The sequence below is a fragment of the Phoxinus phoxinus genome, assembly GCF_949152265.1.
Source record: "Phoxinus phoxinus genome assembly, chromosome: 6".
Classification (NCBI taxonomy): Eukaryota; Metazoa; Chordata; class Actinopteri; order Cypriniformes; family Leuciscidae; genus Phoxinus; species Phoxinus phoxinus.
Window position 1 is genome coordinate 42,043,121 of NC_136881.1, and position 21,341 is coordinate 42,064,461.

At 40.7% G+C, this 21,341-nt stretch overlaps 1 protein-coding gene across 1 annotated transcript; it reads right to left on the reverse strand.

The window, feature by feature from the left end:
* Positions 1-8,179: 8,179 nt before the first annotated feature.
* On the reverse strand, positions 8,180-20,261 carry LOC307000565 (B-cell receptor CD22-like). The gene is made up of 11 exons (XM_079616208.1): positions 20,150-20,261; positions 15,074-15,130; positions 14,320-14,385; positions 13,477-13,725; positions 13,130-13,384; positions 12,780-13,037; positions 12,430-12,678; positions 12,247-12,346; positions 12,095-12,134; positions 9,251-9,328; positions 8,180-9,167 (listed from the first exon to the last, which is right to left on the reverse strand). Exons 2-11 carry the CDS (start codon positions 15,126-15,128, stop codon positions 9,099-9,101), a joined length of 1,419 nt encoding a protein of 472 aa, XP_079472334.1. The 5' UTR covers positions 15,129-15,130; positions 20,150-20,261; the 3' UTR covers positions 8,180-9,098.
* Between the last annotated feature and the right edge of the window lie 1,080 nt (positions 20,262-21,341).

Consider the following 21,341-nt stretch of genomic DNA (forward strand, 5'->3'; position numbering starts at 1 on the left):
ATGAGCCGGTTCAACCAACTGTCGAAGTTTGCCGAGGATTACCGAAGACTCGAAAAGACCTGAATAAGCCTGATCAACCAACTGTCGAAGTTTACAGAGGATTACAGAGGACACAAAAAGACCTGAATTGACCTGATCAACCAACTGTCGAAGTTTGCAGAGGATTACTGAGGACTCAAAAAGACCCGAATGAGACGGTTCAAATAACTGTCAAGTTGAAGTTTGCCGAGGATTACTGAGGACTCAAAAAGACCCGAATGAGCCGGTTCAACCAACTGTCGAAGTTTGCCGAGGATTACCGAAGACTCGAAAAGACCTGAATAAGCCTGATCAACCAACTGTCGAAGTTTGCCGAGGATTACTGAGGACTCAAAAAGACCCGAATAAGCCAGTTCAACCAACTGTCGAAGTTTGCAGAGGATTACCAAGGACTCGAAAAGACCTGAATGAGCTGGTTAAAATAATTGCCAAGTTGAAGTTTGCTGAGGATTACTAAGGACTCAAAAAGACCCGAATGTGCCGGTTCAAATAACTGTCGAGTTGAAGTTTGCCAAGGATTACAGAGGACTCAACAATATCCGAATGTGCCAGTTCAACCAACTGTTGAAGATTGCCAAGGATTACTGAGGACTCAAAAAGAACCGAATGAGCCGGTTCAACCAGCTGTCGAAGTTTGCAGCGGATTACAGATGAAACATTTAAATAAAATAATTTGTGTCAATGCATATTGAAACATTCAAATAAAACATTATTTGTTTGAATGCATATTACAGATTATTGCCTGAAATATCATGGCACTGATGGCGTGGTGCCATCATTGTTTGATGATGTTTGGAACAAATTAATCGTTTTTTTGAAACGAACTGTCTGATAGAACCGGCTTCCGGAAATTAATCTGACATCACTAGTAAGTGCACGACGCAGGAGATTCAGAGAAAATAAACAGTCCTTATTCAGGAATCTGTGTGGCACAGGGGCTCATTGGTTTGCTCTGTTGCCTCACATCAAGAAGGTCCCTGGTTCGAGTCCAGGCTGAGCCAGGAGCCCTTTCAGTGTGGAGTTCTACCCTGTGTCAGAATGGGTTTATCCTTTCGTCACAAAAACACTTGAACGAGTTGTTTTCAACCAGATCTCCTCCTTTCTTACGCAGAACAACCTCTTGGACAGCAATCAGTCTGGCTTCAAAAGCGGACACTCAACTGAGACTGCTCTGCTCTCAGTAATTGAAGCTCTGAGATTGGCAAGAGCTGCTTCCAAGTCCTCAGTTCTCATCCTGCTGGATCTGTCTGCTGCCTTTGACACAGTTAACCACCAGATCCTCCTGTCAATCCTAAAGATGAAGGGAATCTCGGGAACTGCACTCCAGTGGTTCAAGTCTTATCTCTCGGGTAGGTCCTTTAGGGTGTCGTGGAGGGGTGAGGAGTCTAAGACCCAACATCAAGCTACTGGTGTGCCTCAGGGCTCAGTGCTTGGACCACTTCTCTTCTCCATATACATGACATCACTAGGATCTGTGATTCAGAAACATGGCTTTTCCTACCACTGCTACGCTGATGACACACAACTCTACCTCTCATTCCAGCCTGAGGATCCGACGGTAGCCGCTCGCATCTCAGCCTGCCTGACAGACATTTCTGGCTGGATGAATGACCACCACCTTCAACTAAACCTTACGAAGACAGAGCTACTCGTAATCCCGGCTAACCCAGCACTTAATCACAACTTCACCATTCAGCTAGGCTCTTCATCCATAACTCCATCAAGATCAGCCAGGAACCTTGGAGTTGTAATTGACGACCAATTGAATTTCACAGATCACATTGCTAGCACTGCCCGGTCATGCAGATTTGCCTTGTACAACATCAGAAGGATCAGGCCCTTCCTATCAGAGCATGCTACACAACTGCTTGTTCAGGCACTTGTTCTATCCAGACTGGACTATTGTAATGCTCTCCTGGCTGGTCTCCCAGCTTGCACTGTCAAACCTCTGCAACTGATCCAGAATGCTGCAGCTAGAGTGGTCTTCAACGAGCCGAAGAGAGCACACGTCACTCCTCTCCTAACAAAATTGCACTGGTTGCCGATTGCCGCTCGCATCAAATTCAAGTCACTGACGTTTGCCTACAGAACAACCACTGGCACTGCTCCCTCATACCTGAACTCATTACTTCAGACTTATGTGCCATCCAGAAACTTGCGCTCTGCAAGCGAGCGCCGTCTTGTGGTGCCATCTCAAAGAGGCACAAAATCTCTTTCTCGGACCTTTACCATGACTGTTCCCTGCTGGTGGAATGATCTGCCTAACTCAGCCAGAGCCGCTGAGTCCGTACCCATTTTTCAGAGGTGGAAAGTAACGGATTACATTTACTCGCGTTACTGTAATTGAGTAGTTTTTTTGTGTACTTCTACTTTTTTAAGTAGTTTTTAAAATCTGTAATTTTACTTTTACTTAAGTACGTTTTGTTTGAAGTATTGTAATTCGCTCCATTTTTAAATCATATCCGTTACTGAGTAAAAAATAAATAAAATAATAATTTACAAGGGGGGAAAAAAATAGCGCTCCGGAAACTACTACATTGATTGAAGGGCGGGAGAACCGTCTATGGCGAGAACAAACGCGCATAAAAGGTGATGCAGACCCAGCTAAAAGTGAAACGCTGTCGAATTCTTATGAAGCGAACCATATGGGCAGTATGTGAATACTTTAGATGTAGGAAAAACGCGTGGTTGTCCTCGAGGATAGATATCCAATTTGCAAAAAATGTGGACGCAATGTGGCTGCAAAAGGAGGAAACATAGAACACCATCCATCCGTGCAGATAAAGGTATGTCCCGTTTGCAGAGTGAATCTCCGAATCCAAAATCCAAATGAAAATTCAATTTACATAACGCAGGTTCCACGTAAAACACGCAATGATGTAGGCTATATGAATAAATTGAAAGTAGAGCTGTGCAATAAATCGCGACATGGTCTCTGAATATTAAAGCGCAAAAAGACTGCTATGTAAATATGCTTGTTCTGCGTGCCTCTCTGTGAATGAGCTGCGTCGCGTCTGTAGCCTACTACATACTCAAGTATGCCTGATGCTCATTGTGTTTTCAGCGTCTCACAACAAACAATATGAGGACATGAAATAGGCTACATGAACATTTAGAGAGCTGCTCTGAGAGAACGCCTAATGAGCATTTTCATCATTTTATTTGAGAAAAACCATTGTCAAATACACTCTAAAACAGGTCTTCACTAGAACCCGTCAAAATAAAAGTTTAGTGTAACTAGGAGAAATTATGATAGAAATAGCCTACCGGTGTATTACTATTGTATGCCTATAGAACATACTTCTCAAAATAATAACAACAATAATTTGAATTTAAAAAAATGTAACATTATTTAAGGAATATCTTTTTTTGGGTCCATGGTTTAATTTAATAAATCTGTTCTGCAGAACTTTCCCAAAAAATAAAAGGATAAAGTTTACATTTATTTGTATTAAATCATAAAAAGAAACATTCATTTTCTGAATAAAATACATTTCATAGGATTATTCTTAAACATTTTAATATATTATTAATGTTAAAAATAGTTAATCTAATGGTCATTGGTCAGTTATTGAATTTAGTTAATTAGACATGTTTTATTGAAATGTTAATAAACAAAACAAACAAATAATTTTAAGTTTGTTATAATAAAAGCATTTGTTAAACCAAAAAACTGTTTTCATTCATTTAACTGTCATTTTTTTAACTGATGATAATAATAATAACAATAATTTAATGATACCGTTTATTTATTTATTAATTGATTAAAGGGATAGTTTACCCAAAAATTAAAATTAGCCCATGATTTATTCATCCTCAAGTCATCCTAGGTGTATGTGAAATTCTTCTTTCAAACAAATATCGGAGTTATATTAACAAATATCCTGCAGTGAATGGCCGTTTCTGTTTTGAAGTCCATAAAAGTGCATCTATCCATCATTAAAGTGCTCCTCACGGCTCCGGGGGGTTAATAAAGACCTTCTGAACCAGAGCGATGAATTTGTGTTAGAAAAATATCCATATTTAAAACTTTACAAAGTAAAATAACTAGCTTCCAGCCACACGAACATACAGATTCCACTTGAAGGGCACCTATTATGCAAAATTCACTTTTACATGATGTTTGAACATAAATGTGTGTTGGACTTATTTTACATCTTGTGAAAAGGGGCATAATAGGTGCCCTTTAAGTCTAAAGCGCAATTTATGCGAGGAATGCGACGTACTGCTGATATTTACGCTATGCCATGACGCACTACGCTACTTCAACGTCATAAATTGCGTAAGTTGTGCTATAGACGCAAGTAGACTGCGTTTGGCCGGAAGCTAGAATTTTACTTTGTAACATGTTAAATATGGATTTTTTTTTTCTTAAACTCATTGCTTTGCTTTAGAAGGCCTTTATTAACCCCGTATGGAGCACTTTTATGGTGAATAGAGGCACTTTAATGGACTTTTTAAATATAACTCTGAAAGAAGAATGTCATATACACCTAGGATGACTTGAGGGTCAATAAATCATGGGCTTATTTTCATTTTTGGGTGAACTATCCCTTTAACAGTAATATTTTCGGAGACATTGCCATACTGTGCAAATCTCATACCGTTACAACCCTACACGGGAGAGCCCCCCACCCCACCCCACCCCCGCTGTTAAAAAAGTAACTAAGTAACTTTTACTCTGAGTACATTTTTAAATGAGCTACTTTTTACTTTTACTTGAGTCGATTTTTAGACCGGTACTTTTACTTGTACTTAAGTAAAATTTCATTGAAGTAGTAGTACTTTTACTTGAGTACAATATTTTATTACTCTTTCCACCTCTGCCATTTTTAAGAAATTGCTGAAGACGTATCTTTTTCGGCAGCATTTAATCCAGTAACACTAACACACTCTTCTCTATTCTAACAAAAAAAAAATATATATACTGTATATATACTGTACGTTGGATTGTACTGTGAAGGGTCATAGCACTTACATACTGTTGGTCTACTGCTAGTTTAATTGCTTCTATTGTTTCTCATTTGTAAGTCGCTTTGGATAAAAGCGTCTGCTAAATGAATAAATGTAAATGTAAATGTTTACTCCGGGTGCTCCGGTTTCCCCCACAGTCCAAAGACATTCAGGTTAGGTGTGTTAGACAGTCAAACTTTGTCTTTGTGTGTGAGAGAGCCCTGTTATGGACTGACCATCTATCCCGCATAGTTTTCCATGCCTATAGCCTAAGAAACTAGATAGTCTCCAGCCCTATGACTTGGAAAGGTCATATAAGGAAAATATATAACAATAATTTGTTACATGTATATAGCACATTTCTGGGTCCTCAAAGCGCTTCACATATGTAAGGGGGAATCTCCTCAACCACCACCAATGTGCAGCACCACCTGGATGATGCGACAGCAGCCATATTGCGCCAGAACACCCACCACACACCAGCTTACTGGTGGAGAGGAGACAGTGATGAAGCCAATCAGTATATGGGGATGATTAGGAGGCCATGATGGACAGATGCCTAGGGGCAGATTTGGCCAGGATGCCGGGGTTACACCCCTACTCTTTTTCGAAGGACATCCTGGGATTTTTTTTATGACCACAGAGAGTCAGAACCTCCGTTTAACGTCTCATCCGAAGGACGGCGCTCTTTGGCAGTATAATGTCCCCGTCACTACACTGGGGCGTTAGGTGAGCACTAACACCTCTTCCAGCAGCAACCTGGTTTTCCCAGAAGATCTCCCATCCAGGTACTAACCAGGCTCAGCCCAGCTTACCTTCAGTGGGCAACCTCTGAAAAAAAAAAAAAATATATATATATATATATAGAGAGAGAGAGAGGGGGAGAGAGAGAGAGAGAGAGAGAGAGAGAGAGAGAGAGAGAGAGAGAGAGAGAGAGAGAGAGAGAGAGAGAGAGAGAGAGAGAGAGAGAGAGAGAGAGAGAGAGAACTGAATGAACTGAAGGCTTAAATATACACAATGGAGGATAATCAGAACAGGGAACAGGTGTTTAACTGAGTTCCTTGTAATTGTTAGTTTCCATATTTGTTAATTACAAATATGGAAACTAACAATTACAAGGAACTCAGGGAAATCAGAACCAAAATCAAACTAAAAAACTAAACATAACCCTAACAGTAATCATTACACACATTACCTCATTTATCACATTCATTTGAATAATATATTCTTTGATATAATTACATCTAATCAGTTCTAACTGTATTATGCAACACACTTTTTTTCAAACATGTGTTGCATAATACTGATTACCACACAAAAATTATTGTATTTTTTGTTTTGTTTCTTGAAAAAAATAAAAAAATATTGTGAGGTACTTGAAGTGAATGGGGGCTAATTTTTGCAGGATTTAGAGGCATAAATGTGTACCTTATTATTTCAACAGCGGTTTTAGTGTGTTGTATTTCTGGTGTGGCGTTGTCATGACAACAGAGTTGTAAAATTGGATATAACTGTTAAAATCACACATATTGTTTCTGTCTTGTGACTGTACTATTGAATCATTGAGTATTTTAATGTTTTAAAGATGTAAGATTTTATGTCCCAATGTGCCTCATTACAGTCCTCAGAATTAGCAGTTGAATGAACAATGACCCAGTGCTGAGGGAGAACGTTATCTCTCAACTTTATTGGCACTTTTGTCTAAGAATATATAGTAAAGTATATGAGGGAGATGATGTAATCTGACTTGATAACAAGTTGGACCAGCCATAAAAACAACATCTCTAAATATACAAAAAAGCTATTTTAATTATTTTAATGATATTATTCTGTGGTTCTTTGATAATCTCACCTCATTTATAGCAGATATTCTGTTCATCCTTTTCTTCTGACTGTCAAAAACACAAACAAGTAATTTAATTGTTTTAATAATCAAATATCTTTATGAATTATTTTGAAAATATAATTACGCAAACTTTATTGATTTTTACATTAAAAATAATAATAATAATAATATGATGATGATGATGATGATGATGATGAAGAATCCTCCAGAAGCCGCTGTGATCGCAATCACACTTCTACCAGCAACATGAAGAACTGAAAGAGGAAGATCATCATGATTAACTCTCCAAACTGATGAATGATGTGAAGATACAGAAGTGTGTTAATAAAAGCTTCACCTGTGACAGATACAGCGTCTGATCTCTGAGATCCATGTTGATTGTGAGCCTGACAGTAGAAGCGTCCACTCTGTAGTGCACTGAACCTCTGTCCAGATCCAACAGCTGAGGCTTCATTCTCCTTAAACCAGCTGAAGTTCAGAGCCGGAGGGTTTGAGTCACTGATGCAGTTCAGAGTCACTGAATCTCCCTCCACTATTACACCAGATGGACTGATCAACACTGAGACGTTCCTGGGAGGATCTAAAGACAAAAATGAAAATTCACAACAAATATTAGAAAATTCTAAATGTTAAGTTTTTGAACAATGTGCAGATGATCATTAACTCACACATGATATTTAAAGTCACAGTATCAGAGTATTTCTCTCCATGTTCATTGATGGACTTGCACTTGTATTCTCCACTGTCATCAGAGCTGATCTTTGAGATGCTGAAGATTCTTCCAGATCCTACAATCGTTCCTCCTTTAATCCAGCTGATTTCTGCAGGAGGGTTTGAGTCACTGATGCAGTTCAGACAGTTTGTTCAGTATAAAAAACATTACGCCTATGGAGAGTCCTCATAATGTAGTTGCACCAAATCTGTGTGTGTGTGTGTGTGTGTGTTGGACCAAACAACACATTGTTCACGTGTAAATTCATAATTTTCTAATATCTATAGTGAGCGTCTCAGTGTCCATCAGTACATCTGGTGTAATAGTGGAGGGAGATTAGTCACGTGACATGGGTGTTTTGAATCACGCTTCGGATCAGTGTTTTTCGAAACATCTGCGCTTCGGGATCTCGCAAAGCTTCGGAATGACTGTTTCGCGTCAGCCATCCCTAGATTTACCCCCTTTGTGGGTTTTTGTTTTACTTTGTTTCTTTTATTACAATAAATCTTTATTCTTTCTGCATTTGAGTCCTCACCCAGTTTTCTTTAATTATAACGTAACAGTGTTTCTCTGAGGACATCTGCTGGTCAAATGCGTGTAAATGCAAAGATAAGACCCAGGAACAAGCTGAATAATACAACACAATTTATTGATAATATCTGTAAAATCCTTCAATACACTGATGGATATTTTACAGACTATGGAACTTAATAAAGTGAAGTCTTTCATGATTAATATCAGTGTTTTATATGTGTTTTAATTTTAAATTAATCTTCTGTACCTCTACAATATTTATGTTTTATTTGTGTAGCCAAATTGTAATTATTTCTTATATCGTATAGTATCTATGAAACATCTGTATATTGGATGTTTTCATATTTTTTAAACACCTGACGTGTAAAAACCCACAGCATTTTCAGATCATGTGTTTACTCATCGCCCACTAGCGTCAAAGCATCAGAATTTCAAAACGTGGTATGAAAACACATCGAGGCTTGTGTATCTTTTCATAATTAAATGTGTTATTTTAAAATGGAATAAAGATAAAAACCCTTTAATAAATTGCTGTATATTATCGGCATGACATACTCACACATGTCCTTTAATTCAACAACTGCTCACAGTGGTAAACTCATTTATTAATGAACATAATCCATTACTTTCTACAAAAGCTATGAGAAACATCACTTCCCTGCAGAATGGAAAACCTAAAGGTGTGTTCACACAAAGTTCTTCATTTTCATTGGTAGTTGCGATGTGGGCGTTACCAATGATGCAACAGAAGATGAGTAAGTGCTTCATCTTAGCGTGGCGTCTGGGTATGTATTGTTATTGTCAAGAGAAACACATTTGCTCAGGTCTGCAAACATTTTTTAAAAACACATGAATATAGCCAACACTACAATGGTACAAATAATCTTTCTCACAGATTTAAATAATTTGATTACTGTTGGTGAGATTGCTTGTATATCTTAAAATACTGAATGTAAGGACTGTTTCTAAGTATCTAAGAGTGATGAAAGTTTCTTCTCGAGGAGACTTGAGGTGCTACTGAAGAGACAGATTCCCATATTCAGAAGAGCCCGACTGGTGGACAGCAGGTTTGGGATGGACAGACTGTGTGAAAGACTGAGAGATTATTACCTACATTTTGAATGAACAAACTGTTTTGCACATGTATTTTTCAACATTTCACTTACTGTGAGTGTGTCGTAGAGGCCAGAGGATCTGGACTTGAGCTCAAGAGCTGTATATGTGTTTGCACTGGGATCATCGTTCTACAGGGAAATGTATTCAGTTACTAGCGTAACCTCGGTTCCCTGAGATAACAAGTACTGCATCGCTAGACACAATGGGAAAACTAATTTTTCTCAGATTTACTGAAGTTTGAATAAAATCACGCAGTGAAACTGCACGAGCCAATGGGCAGGACCTTATATAAGCATGTATTCTTCCCATAGGAATCAGGTTAATTCGACTGAAGCGACGATACGGCAAGTCGTGCAGCATGATATAGCACGGCCGGTGACACAGTACTCGTTCCCGTTATCTCAGGGAACCGAGGTTACGCCAGTAACTGAGTACGTTCCCTATTGATACGGTTCATTACTATGCTTATAACTGCGGAACAACAGTCATTCTAGGGCGCTTGAATAATGGCCCAAGAGTGCCAAGGCTAAACAGGGCTGAATACAGAACTTCAGACAAAAGTTACTTCTGAAAAGCCCTTTATTGAAATGTTATTTTCTTCAATGGAACGTTTTGTGTTACAGAGCAACAAGTAATTGTTGTTCTGTAAAGTTAAATATGATAATGTTGTGAATACATTGAAAGCTAAGAAAAGAGTCAGAGTTAGGCCCCGATCACACCTAACGGGTTTTTCAGGCTCGAAAACGCGAGGCGCACAGCACTGGCCAATCACACGGAACGAGCAGTGCGCTGCATTTTTTATGTTGCTAGACAACCACCAAAACAGCTGTCCTGTCAGTCAAGTAAACGTCATATCAGCTTTTTATTAACTTTATTAACTTTTTGTTAACATTGTGGTAGTTATGGTCCGTGAAGTCGTTAGCTCCTGGTAACCCGCGAGTTGATCCTCCATCATCGCACTCTCCGGGCGTTCAAAGCAACTGTAACTTTCATCACTACAATGAAGGCCCGCCTCTCCATTCATTCGATTGGACAGTGGAAAAAAACGCGATGACGTCGGGCATTTTTTCCGATCGGAGGTGATTATTTTTATACTGCAAAAAAACGCGAGGCTCAACAGGCGGTAAAACACGAGGCGATTCGGGCACATAAACAGTGTGCAGAGCGCTCACTGCCATAGGAAAACAATTTTTAAAAGGCGCCTCTCACTGCAAAAAAAAACGTGTCTGGTGTGATCGGGGCCTTAATTGAACTTTGCCGGAGCTTGCTGCCAGTACTCCAGTCTCACAGCGTTTCTTTAATTATTCTACAGAGCCGGCAAGAATGCTTCATTCAACTTTCACGCCGCTTTCTTCAGAGAAAGTAGTCCAATAATGCAGCGAGGCGAGACTCGCGCTCTCGTAGTGAAAGTATGCATTATCAATGAGTGAGGCTTGCGGGGGCGGGGCCAGTGTTTAGCCAAATTTCAACCCCAGCCAAATGATTACCCCGCTAGCATTGGTAGGTTTAGGATTAGTTATGGGGGCGGGGTTAGGATTAGGGGTGGGGTTAGGATTAGCCAATCAGGTACTGACTTCTACGAGGGGGGTAATAATTTGGCAGGTGGTCGAAATTCGGCACAACACCGCCAAGCGAAGTGCTTAAGAGGTTAAAGTACTCTTTTAGTGAAATAGGCTCTGTTATTCTGTTATTGTCATTCTTAGGGGCGGCAGTGGTTCAGTGGTTCATGTAGGTTGTCTACAAAACGGAAGGTTGGTGGTTCAATCCCCGGTTCCACCTGACCAAGTGTTGAGGTGTCCATGAGCAAGACACCTAATCCCAGCTGCTCCCGACGAGCTGGATGGTGCATTGCATGGCTGACACCGCCGTCGGTGTATGAATGAGTGAATGTTAGGCAACATGTAAAGCGCTTTGGTGGCCATGGGTCTGTGAAAGCGCTAAATAAATGCAGTCCATTTACCGTTCACTTAGCCGCAGAATGCACTGAAATGTGCCTTTATAGTACTGGCCGGCTCTGGAGCGTAATTTGCTCGTGCAGTTTCACTGCGTGATTTTATTCAAACTTCAGAAAATTTGAGAAAAAGGAGCGATGCAGTACAAGTGAACCGTATCGATAGGGAACAAAGAGAAGGATTTACAGCACAAAACAACACATTTTAAATACTGTGAGTTCAAGTCTCAGTATTTGTCAGTTTGTCATGAGATGTCTGAGCATTCTGATAATTTCCCAACATATTATGTAATCTGACTTGACAAACTGTTGCCGTAACAATGAAGGAAGAGTCTTTGCCAACTCAATAAACTCTTTGCAATAGCGCGTTTCATGTTCAATAAGGTGTATCGGCCACTGAGTTTTAATATCACCGTCTTACTGTATTGGCGTTAAGCTTTATCTTTATGATAGGCTCTATAGGAGGAAAACTTTATAGCATGAACGCGACGTGCAGTTTCACGTTAATGGCACTTTCCTTCCTGAGCCTGTTAAAAATATATATATTTTTAATTTTCACTGAATCATTTCATTTTTGCTACACATTCATTAAATGTTGTATTTTGCACACACAAGTTAAAATAAATTTGGTTGTGGATAGTAAAACATATCTGCAATATTAATCAAGCTAATTGAAAATTGAGCTTGCAATGATGTAACAATGATTGTCAAATTTTTGGATTCCCTAATAAAAACATTTCAGAATGAAAATTGAGCTTGCACGTGTTAATCATTTTGATACTATGTTCATCCCAGTTATCACTCTCTACAGTCTCTTATTCAAACAGTAAAACATAATTATGCTCAAATCAATATTTCACATTGGACCAGCCGTAAAAACGTTTTTCTTTATAAAATGTTATCCTTTCAATGATATTATTCTGTGGTTCTTTGATGATCTCACCTCATTTATAGCAGATCTTCTGTTCATTCTTTTCTTCTGACTGTCAAAAACACAAACAAGTAATTTCATATACCATTAACAATCAAATATCTTTCTGAATTAGTTTGAAAGTATTATATTTATGTACTCTTTTTTGATATACTTTTATTTACATAATAAATGATAATAATAATAATATGATTATGATGATGATGAATAATCCTCCAGAAGCCGCTGTGATCACAATCACATTCAGACCAGCAACATGAAGAACTGAAAGAGGAAGATCATCATGATTAACTCTCCAAACTGATGAATGATGTGAAGATACAGGAGTGTGTTAGTAAAAGCTTCACCTGTGACAGATATAGCGTCTGATCTCTGAGATCCATGTTGATTGTGAGCCTGACAGTAGAAGCGTCCACTCTGTAGTGCACTGAATCTCTGTCCAGATCCAACAGCTGAGGCTTCATTCTCCTTAAACCAGCTGAAGTTCAGAGCCGGAGGGTTTGAGTCACTGAGGCAGTTCAGAGTCACCGAATTTCCCGCCCAAATCTGACCAGACTGAATGATGGACACTGAGATGGACACTCTCTTTGGAGGATCTAGCTCAGAAAAAAATTGGTAGGATCAACCATTACAATTTTGATGACAGACTACGTTTAGAGGATTTAAGGTCACAGATACTGAACTATCTTTAACTCACACATGACGTTTAAAGTCACAGTATCAGAGTATTTCTCTCCATGTTCATTGATGGACTTGCACTTGTATTCTCCACTGTCATCAGAGCTGATCTTTGAGATGTTGAGGATTCTTCCAGATCCTACAAACATTCCTCCTTTAAACCACGTAATGTTCAGAGCCGGAGGGTTTGAGTCACTGATGCAGTTCAGAGTCACTGAATCTCCCTCCACTATTACACCAGATCCACTGATCAACACTGAGATGCTCCTGGGAGAGTCTAAAAAGAACAAATTTGAAAATTTACAATAAATATTACAAAATGAATGAATTTGGAAATTTGAAACAGTGTAGAGATGATCGTTTACTCACACATGACGTTTAAAGACACATTATCAGAGTATTTCTCTCCATGTTCATTGATGGACTTGCACTTGTATTCTCCACGGTCATCAGAGCTGATCTTTGAGATGCTGAAGATTCTTCCAGATCCTACAATCGTTCCTCCTTTAATCCAGATGATTTCTGCAGGAGGGTTTGAGTCACTGATGCAGTTCAGAGTCACTGAATCTCCCTCCACTATTACACCAGATGGACTGATGGACACTGAGACATTCCTGGGAGAGTCTAAAAAGAACAAATTTGAAAATTTACAATAAATATTACAAAATGAATGAATTTGGAAATTTGAAACAGTGTAGAGATGATCGTTTACTCACACATGACGTTTAAAGTCACAGCATTAGAGTATTTCCCTTCATTGATGGACTTGCACTTGTATTCTCCAGTGTCATCAGAGCTGATCTTTGAGATGCTGAAGATTCTTCCAGATCCTACAAACTTTACTCCTTTAAACCAGTGGAGTTCTGCAGGAGGGTTTGAGTCACTGATGCAGTTCAGAGTCACTGAATCTCCCTCCACTATTACACCAGATCCACTGATAGACACTGAGAAGCTCCTGGGAGGATCTAACACAGAAAAACATAGATATCATTAACAATTCATAGACAATTTGGAATCGTAGATGTTTAGATGATGTTTACATAGATGTGATTCTGGCCCCCACATTTTTTATATACTGCTACCATTTCCATCCATGTTCACTGGTGTTTGTTACTTGGGATTGAGTGAACAAACATTCAGCCACACGCAAATGTTAATAGGCCAATCATCATGAGAGACTGTTAGCACACTGCATCTCTCTGAGGGATCTACAGTTTATTTTTATTATTATTTTTTTCAAATATTATTTTTAACCACTAGTATTTCCCTAATAAAACTCCAGCTGTCAATAAAATTTGAAGCTTTTACATGAATATTTAAAGTGTGAAGATGGTGAAGGGTCGCCTGATCAAGATCTCACTCTGACTCTGTAACACTGTGAACCACATGTGCATGTTGGATATTTAATTTCAAAATAATGCTTTCACTCTTCTGCAAAAGCTTTCCATTAGATGTTGGACCATGAAACCCATTAATTACAAGAACTGCACATACTTTTTGCCCATCACTGGAATCCTCTTAATTTGGAAAGAAAAAGTGCAAATAAAATAGATACTCACACATGACATTGAGCTGAACAGCAGGAGAGATGTGAGTGTGTCCGTCTACAGCACAGCTATATCTGCCTAGAGAGAGAGAGAGAGCGAGAGCGAGAGCGAGAGAGCGAGAGAGAGAGAGAGAGAGAGAGAGAGAGAGAGAGAGAGAGAGAGAGAGAGAGAGAGAGAGAGAGAGAGAGAGAGAGAGAGAGAGAGAGAGAGAGAGAGAGAAATCAGTCCAAGAACAAGAGAATAATCCACACAGAAGCCAGGGGAGTAACAACAGGAACACACAAACAGGAGAAATGACCGATAAACAACAAGGTTTATATACACAGGGACAGAGGTTTATATACACAGGTTAACAAGGGGATGATGAAGGACAGGAGTTGGTGATTGATGTCATGGGAAATAATGAGTGTAACTATGGTGACAAACAAGGCAAAACAGGAAAAGTGAACACAGAAACAACAGGGAATTAATAATATACTTCAACATAAAAGTCCTACAAAACACAGTACAGGGATTATGTACATTGTTTTATTTTTTTTGTAGAACACACGGAATTCTGAAATAGCAAAAACATTAAAATTATCATTATTGATGCTCCTATTTATATTGTACATTAATTTCAGAGGGATTAATTAGCTGAAGTGAAAGGGGTTTTAACAGTGGATTCAACGACTGCCGGACTCCCGTTGAAAACCCGTGATTTGAAAGAAAGACTTAGATAAGAGACTAAAGAACGTTAAAATATTCTCCATCAGGAGCGACTCACCATGAATCATGAGCAGAAACACCAGAGGAAGAGGCGGAGCCATTATCAGTGACATCACTGCAAGAACAATAATACAGTATGATCCTAATGCTGGTCCTGGACGATCCCAGAGAATGTCTAATAAGGGGAGAACTGACTCTCAGTAAACTTCCGGCTTCTGCACTGGCTGCAGTTCCACTCTGGCTCCATATGAGGGCGCTCACAGGACGAGTGCAGAATGAATGGAGGTCTATGAAGCTATACCCCTCAAAATCCACTTTTCTCTGGATATCATTTTTTTGTCTAGTAATTTGAATGTTGTATTCGAAAGGAGATGCAAAGAAATTACACATTGCTGGGTGTTAGATTTTTTAGAGTCACTTATTTGCTTTAAAAAGTCTTTTAAAATGTCAAAGACGTCATACACATCGTACGACCAGAGATGCTGCTTTACGGCAATCCTTCAGTCACTTTGTGCTTTCAGGCTCTGCACTTTCTTTTCTCTCGAGACATCGACAACACAGCTGACACAGGTAAACACACAACACAGTGTACACAGGTAAACACACAACACAGCGGACACAGGTAAACACACAACACAGCGGACACAGGTAAACACACAACACAGCTGACACAGGTAAACACACAACACAGTGGACACAGGTAAACACACGACACAGCGGACACAGGTAAACACACAACACAGCTGACACAGGTAAACACACAACACAGAGGACACAGGTAAACACACAACACAGTGGACACAGATAAACACACAACACAGCTGACACAGGTAAACACACAACACAGCTGACACAGGTAAACACACAACACAGCGGACACAGGTAAACACAACACAGCGGACACAGGTAAACACAACACAGCGGACACAGGTAAACACAACACAGCGGACACAGGTAAACACACAACACAGCGGACACAGGTAAACACACAACACAGCGGACACAGGTAAACACACAACACAGCGGACACAGGTAAACACACAACACAGCTGACACAGGTAAACACACAACACAGCGGACACAGGTAAACACACAACACAGCGGACACAGGTAAACACACGACACAGCGGACACAGGTAAACACACAACACAGCGGACACAGGTAAACACACAACACAGCGGACACAGGTAAACACAACACAGCGGACACAGGTAAACACAACACAGCGGACACAGGTAAACACAACACAGCGGACACAGATAAACACACAACACAGCTGACACAGGTAAACACACAACACAGTGGAAACAGGTAAACACATCACAGCGGACACAGGTAAACACACAACACAGCGGACACAGATAAACACACAACACAGCTGACACAGATAAACAAACAACACAGCTGACACAGGTAAACACACAACACAGCGGACACAGGTAAACACAACACAGCGGACACAGGTAAACACACAACACAGCTGACACAGGTAAACACACAACACAGCGGACACAGGTAAACACACAACACAGTGGACACAGAAAAACACACAACACAGCTGACACAGGTAAACACACAACACAGCGGACACAGGTAAACACAACACAGCGGACACAGGTAAACACAACACAGCGGACACAGGTAAACACACAACACAGCGGACACAGATAAACACACAACACAGCTGACACAGGTAAACACACAACACAGCGGACACAGGTAAACACAACACAGCGGACACAGGTAAACACACAAAACAGCGGACACAGATAAACACACAACACAGCTGACACAGATAAAAACACAACACAGCTGACACAAGTAAACACACGACACAGCTGACACGGGTAAACACACGACACAGCTGACACAGGTAAACACACAACACAGCGGACACAGGGAAACACACAACACAGCTGACACAGGTAAACACACGACACAGCTGACACGGGTAAACACACGACACAGCTGACACAGGTAAACACACAACACAGCGGACACAGATAAACACACAACACAGCTGACACAGGTAAACACACAACACAGCTGACACAGATAAACACACAACACAGCTGACACAGGTAAACACAACACAGCGGACACAGGTAAACACAACACAGCGGACACAGGTAAACACACAACACAGCTGACACAGGTAAACACACAACACAGCGGACACAGGTAAACACACGACACAGCTGACACGGGTAAACACACGACACAGCGGACACAGGTAAACACACAACACAGCTGACACAGGTAAACACACAACACAGCGGACACATATAAACACACAACACAGCTGACACAGGTAAACACACAACACAGCTGACACAGGTAAACACACAACACAGCCGACACAGCTAAACACACAAAAAAACAGCTGACAGAGGTAAACACACAACACAGTGGACACAGGTAAACACACAAAACAGCGGACACAGGTAAACACAACACAGTTGACACAGGTAAACACACAACACAGCTGACACAGGTAAACACACAACACAGCGGACACAGGTAAACACACAACACAGCTGACACAGGTAAACACACAACACAGGTAAACACACAACACAGCTGACACAGGTAAACACACAACACAGCGGACACAGGTAAACACACAACACAGCGGACACAGATAAACACACAACACAGCGGACACAGGTAAACACACAACAGAGCGGACACAGGTAAACACACAACACAGCGAACACAGGTAAACACACAACACAGCGGACACAGGTAAACACACAACACAGTGGACACAGATAAACACACAACACAGCTGACAAAGGTAAACGCACAACACAGCGGACACAGATAAACACACAACACAGCGGTCACAGGTAAACACACAACACAGCGAACACAGGTAAACACACAACACAGCTGACACAGGTAAACACACAACACAGCGGACACAAGTAAACACACAACACAGCGAACACAGGTAAACACACAACACAGCTTACACAGGTAAACACACAACACAGCTGACGCAGGTAAACACAACACAGCGGACACAGGTAAACACACAACACAGCGAACACAGGTAAACACACAACACAGCGAATACAGGTAAACACACAACACAGCGAACACAGGTAAACACACAACACAGCGGACACAGGTAAACACACAACACAGCTGACACATGTAAACACACAACACAGCTGACACAGGTAAACACACAACACAGCGGACACAGGTAAACACACGACACAGCGGACACAGATAAACACGCAACACAGCTGACACAGGTAAACACACAACACAGTGGACACAGGTAAACACACAACACAGCGGACACAGGTAAACACACAACACAGCTGACACAGGTAAACACACAACACAGCGAACACAGGTAAACACACATCACATCGGACACAGATAAACACGCAACACAGCGGACACAGGTAAACACACAACACAGCGGACACAGGTAAACACACAACACAGCGGACACAGGTAAACACACAACACAGCTGACACAGGTAAACACACAACATAGCGGACAAAGGTAAAACACACAACACAGCTGACACAGGTAAACACAACACAGCGGACACAGGTAAACACACAACACAGCGGACACAGGTAAACACACAACACAGCGGACACAGGTAAACACACAACACAGCTGACACAGGTAAACACACAACACAGCTGACACAGGTAAACACACAACACAGCTGACACAGGTAAACACACAACACAGCAGACACAGGTAAACACACAACACAGCGAACACAGGTAAACACACAACACAGCGGACACAGGTAAACACACGACACAGCGGACACAGGTAAACACACAACACAGCGGACACAGGTAAACACACAACACAGCTGACACAGGTAAACACACAACACAGCGAACACAGGTAAACACACATCACAGCGGACACAGATAAACACGCAACACAGCTGACACAGGTAAACACACAACACAGCGGACACAGGTAAACACACAACACAGCGAACACAGGTAAACACACATCACAGCGGACACAGATAAACACGCAACACAGCGGACACAGGTAAACACACAACACAGCGGACACAGGTAAACACACAACACAGCGAACACAAGTAAACACACAACACAGTGGACACAGGTAAACACACATCACAGCGGACACAGATAAACACGCAACACAGCTGACACAGGTAAACACACAACACAGCTGACACAGGTAAACACACAACACAGTGGACACAGGTAAACACGACATAGCTGACACAGGTAAACACACAACACAGCGGACACAGATAAACACACATCACAGCGAACACAGGTAAACACACGACACAGCGAACACAGGTAAACACACAACACAGCGGACACAGGTAAACACACAACACAGCGGACACAGGTAAACACAACACATCGGACACAGGTAAACACACAACACAGCGGACACAGGTAAACACACAACACAGCGGACACAGGTAAACACAACACATCGGACACAGATAAACACACAACACAGCGGACACAGGTAAACACACAACACAGCGAACACAGGTAAACACACAACACAGCGGACACAGGTAAACACACAACACAGCGGACACAGGTAAACACACTCGTTCATTCAACTTTCGACCTATAATCCATGTTGAACTTGCGAAACCTACAATCAAATCTGAGATTTCTCAACGGCAATCGGGTGAAACAGACACATTTAGCCGTGTAGCTCCATAGACTCCTATCCATTTTGCACTCAGGCGATCGCCCCCAGTCGAACTCTGGTGGAACTACAACTAAAATTCGGTACAATAGGACTTAATAGGGAGTGGCCAGGCTCTCCGTAGACGGACTCCCCAGCATGTTTCCCTAATAAACCACACCTTATTCAATTCTCGTTATTAAAGGCTCACAGACCTTAGATGGGTGTGTCAGATAAGAGAGACATCAAAATTGTGCAGTATTGGGGATCCTCGAGAACCAGGATTGGGAATCAAAGGTATAACACACACACTGAGCATTTTAAAAACAATCTTTAGCTTTAAAAATATTTCCATAAATAATGTTTCATTGAATATATTTCCAATTGATTATAGGTCAGTGGTTTCTACAACATTATTACTCTGACTATATTCACACAGTATCCAGTGTAACTCTTACCGTGTTCTGGTGAGTCCAGCAGGCGTTATACTGAAGAATTTCTTGTGGTTAACAGTGTGTATTTTAAAATGCTTGCACAGACAGAACATGTTTCTTCCTCTTTCTTTACTCATGCCCACACAAGCAACTTTAGACAACTTTACATCATGATCCAATTAGGTATGTTTACCGATGACCGTTTGACCGATGGTTGACCGTATCAACGTTAACCGATCAAAGTTATTGGTAGTCGGTTTAAAAAAAAAAGTGATCTCTAAATTAGTCTATTATAGACAGTGGACTAAACGCTACTAGAGTTAGCCATCTCATGCCAAGATCTTTTTGTGTGAAGTGAACAAATCCCTCACACTCAATTTTTCATAACTCGCCCGTTTGTACTTAATAAACCAATAAAAACATTTGGCGCGAGGTCACAGCGTTTGGGTTCGCGCGCTCACAAGGCTTGTGAACAGTAAAGGCTACAGGCTAACACACTCTAGGTTAGCGCCAGGGCAGACGACAGGAGGAAGCGTGCGAGGAAGAGTAGTGTGTGAGACCATTTCACCAACAAGAATGACACAGATGTAAGTTGCAACTTGTGTGATACAGTGCTTAAATATGGAAATACATTACATCTTCATTTCAGTGGTAACAGATCAGGTGATGATCATTATCTTTCTTTATTATTGTTAGCACTACTTCAAACTAAATGGCTGTTATTTCAAATAGCGTAGAATATTTTAAACTAATTGGTTAACCGGTTTCAACCGGCTAATGAGGCTCGGTGGTCGGTCAATAAATTTTTCCGTTTTCGCCATCCCAAGATCCAATGGCATTTATTGATATAAAAAAGTCATTAAACCCAGAATGTTTAACAATATGAAGAAGTTTGTCCACCACTTGATTGGTCTTCTACAAAGATGTATTAACATATAGGACATATTTACAGCTTCACTTGAATTTACACATTTTAAGTTTGAAGGGATGTTCAGATATAAATGGAATAAAAAAATAAAAGTGGGGGGTTTTAACTATGTTTTTATAGCCTTTCTTCCTGGAAACATTTTCTGAAGAATTATTGAGCAAGACACTCAAGATAGGAACTTATATTGAGTAAGACTGGATGTCGACACTTTGACTGCGGACAAGTTGTATTTTGACATCCTCCTGATAATTGCCGAAAATAATAGAGACAGGAAGTGGTGGGCAGTAG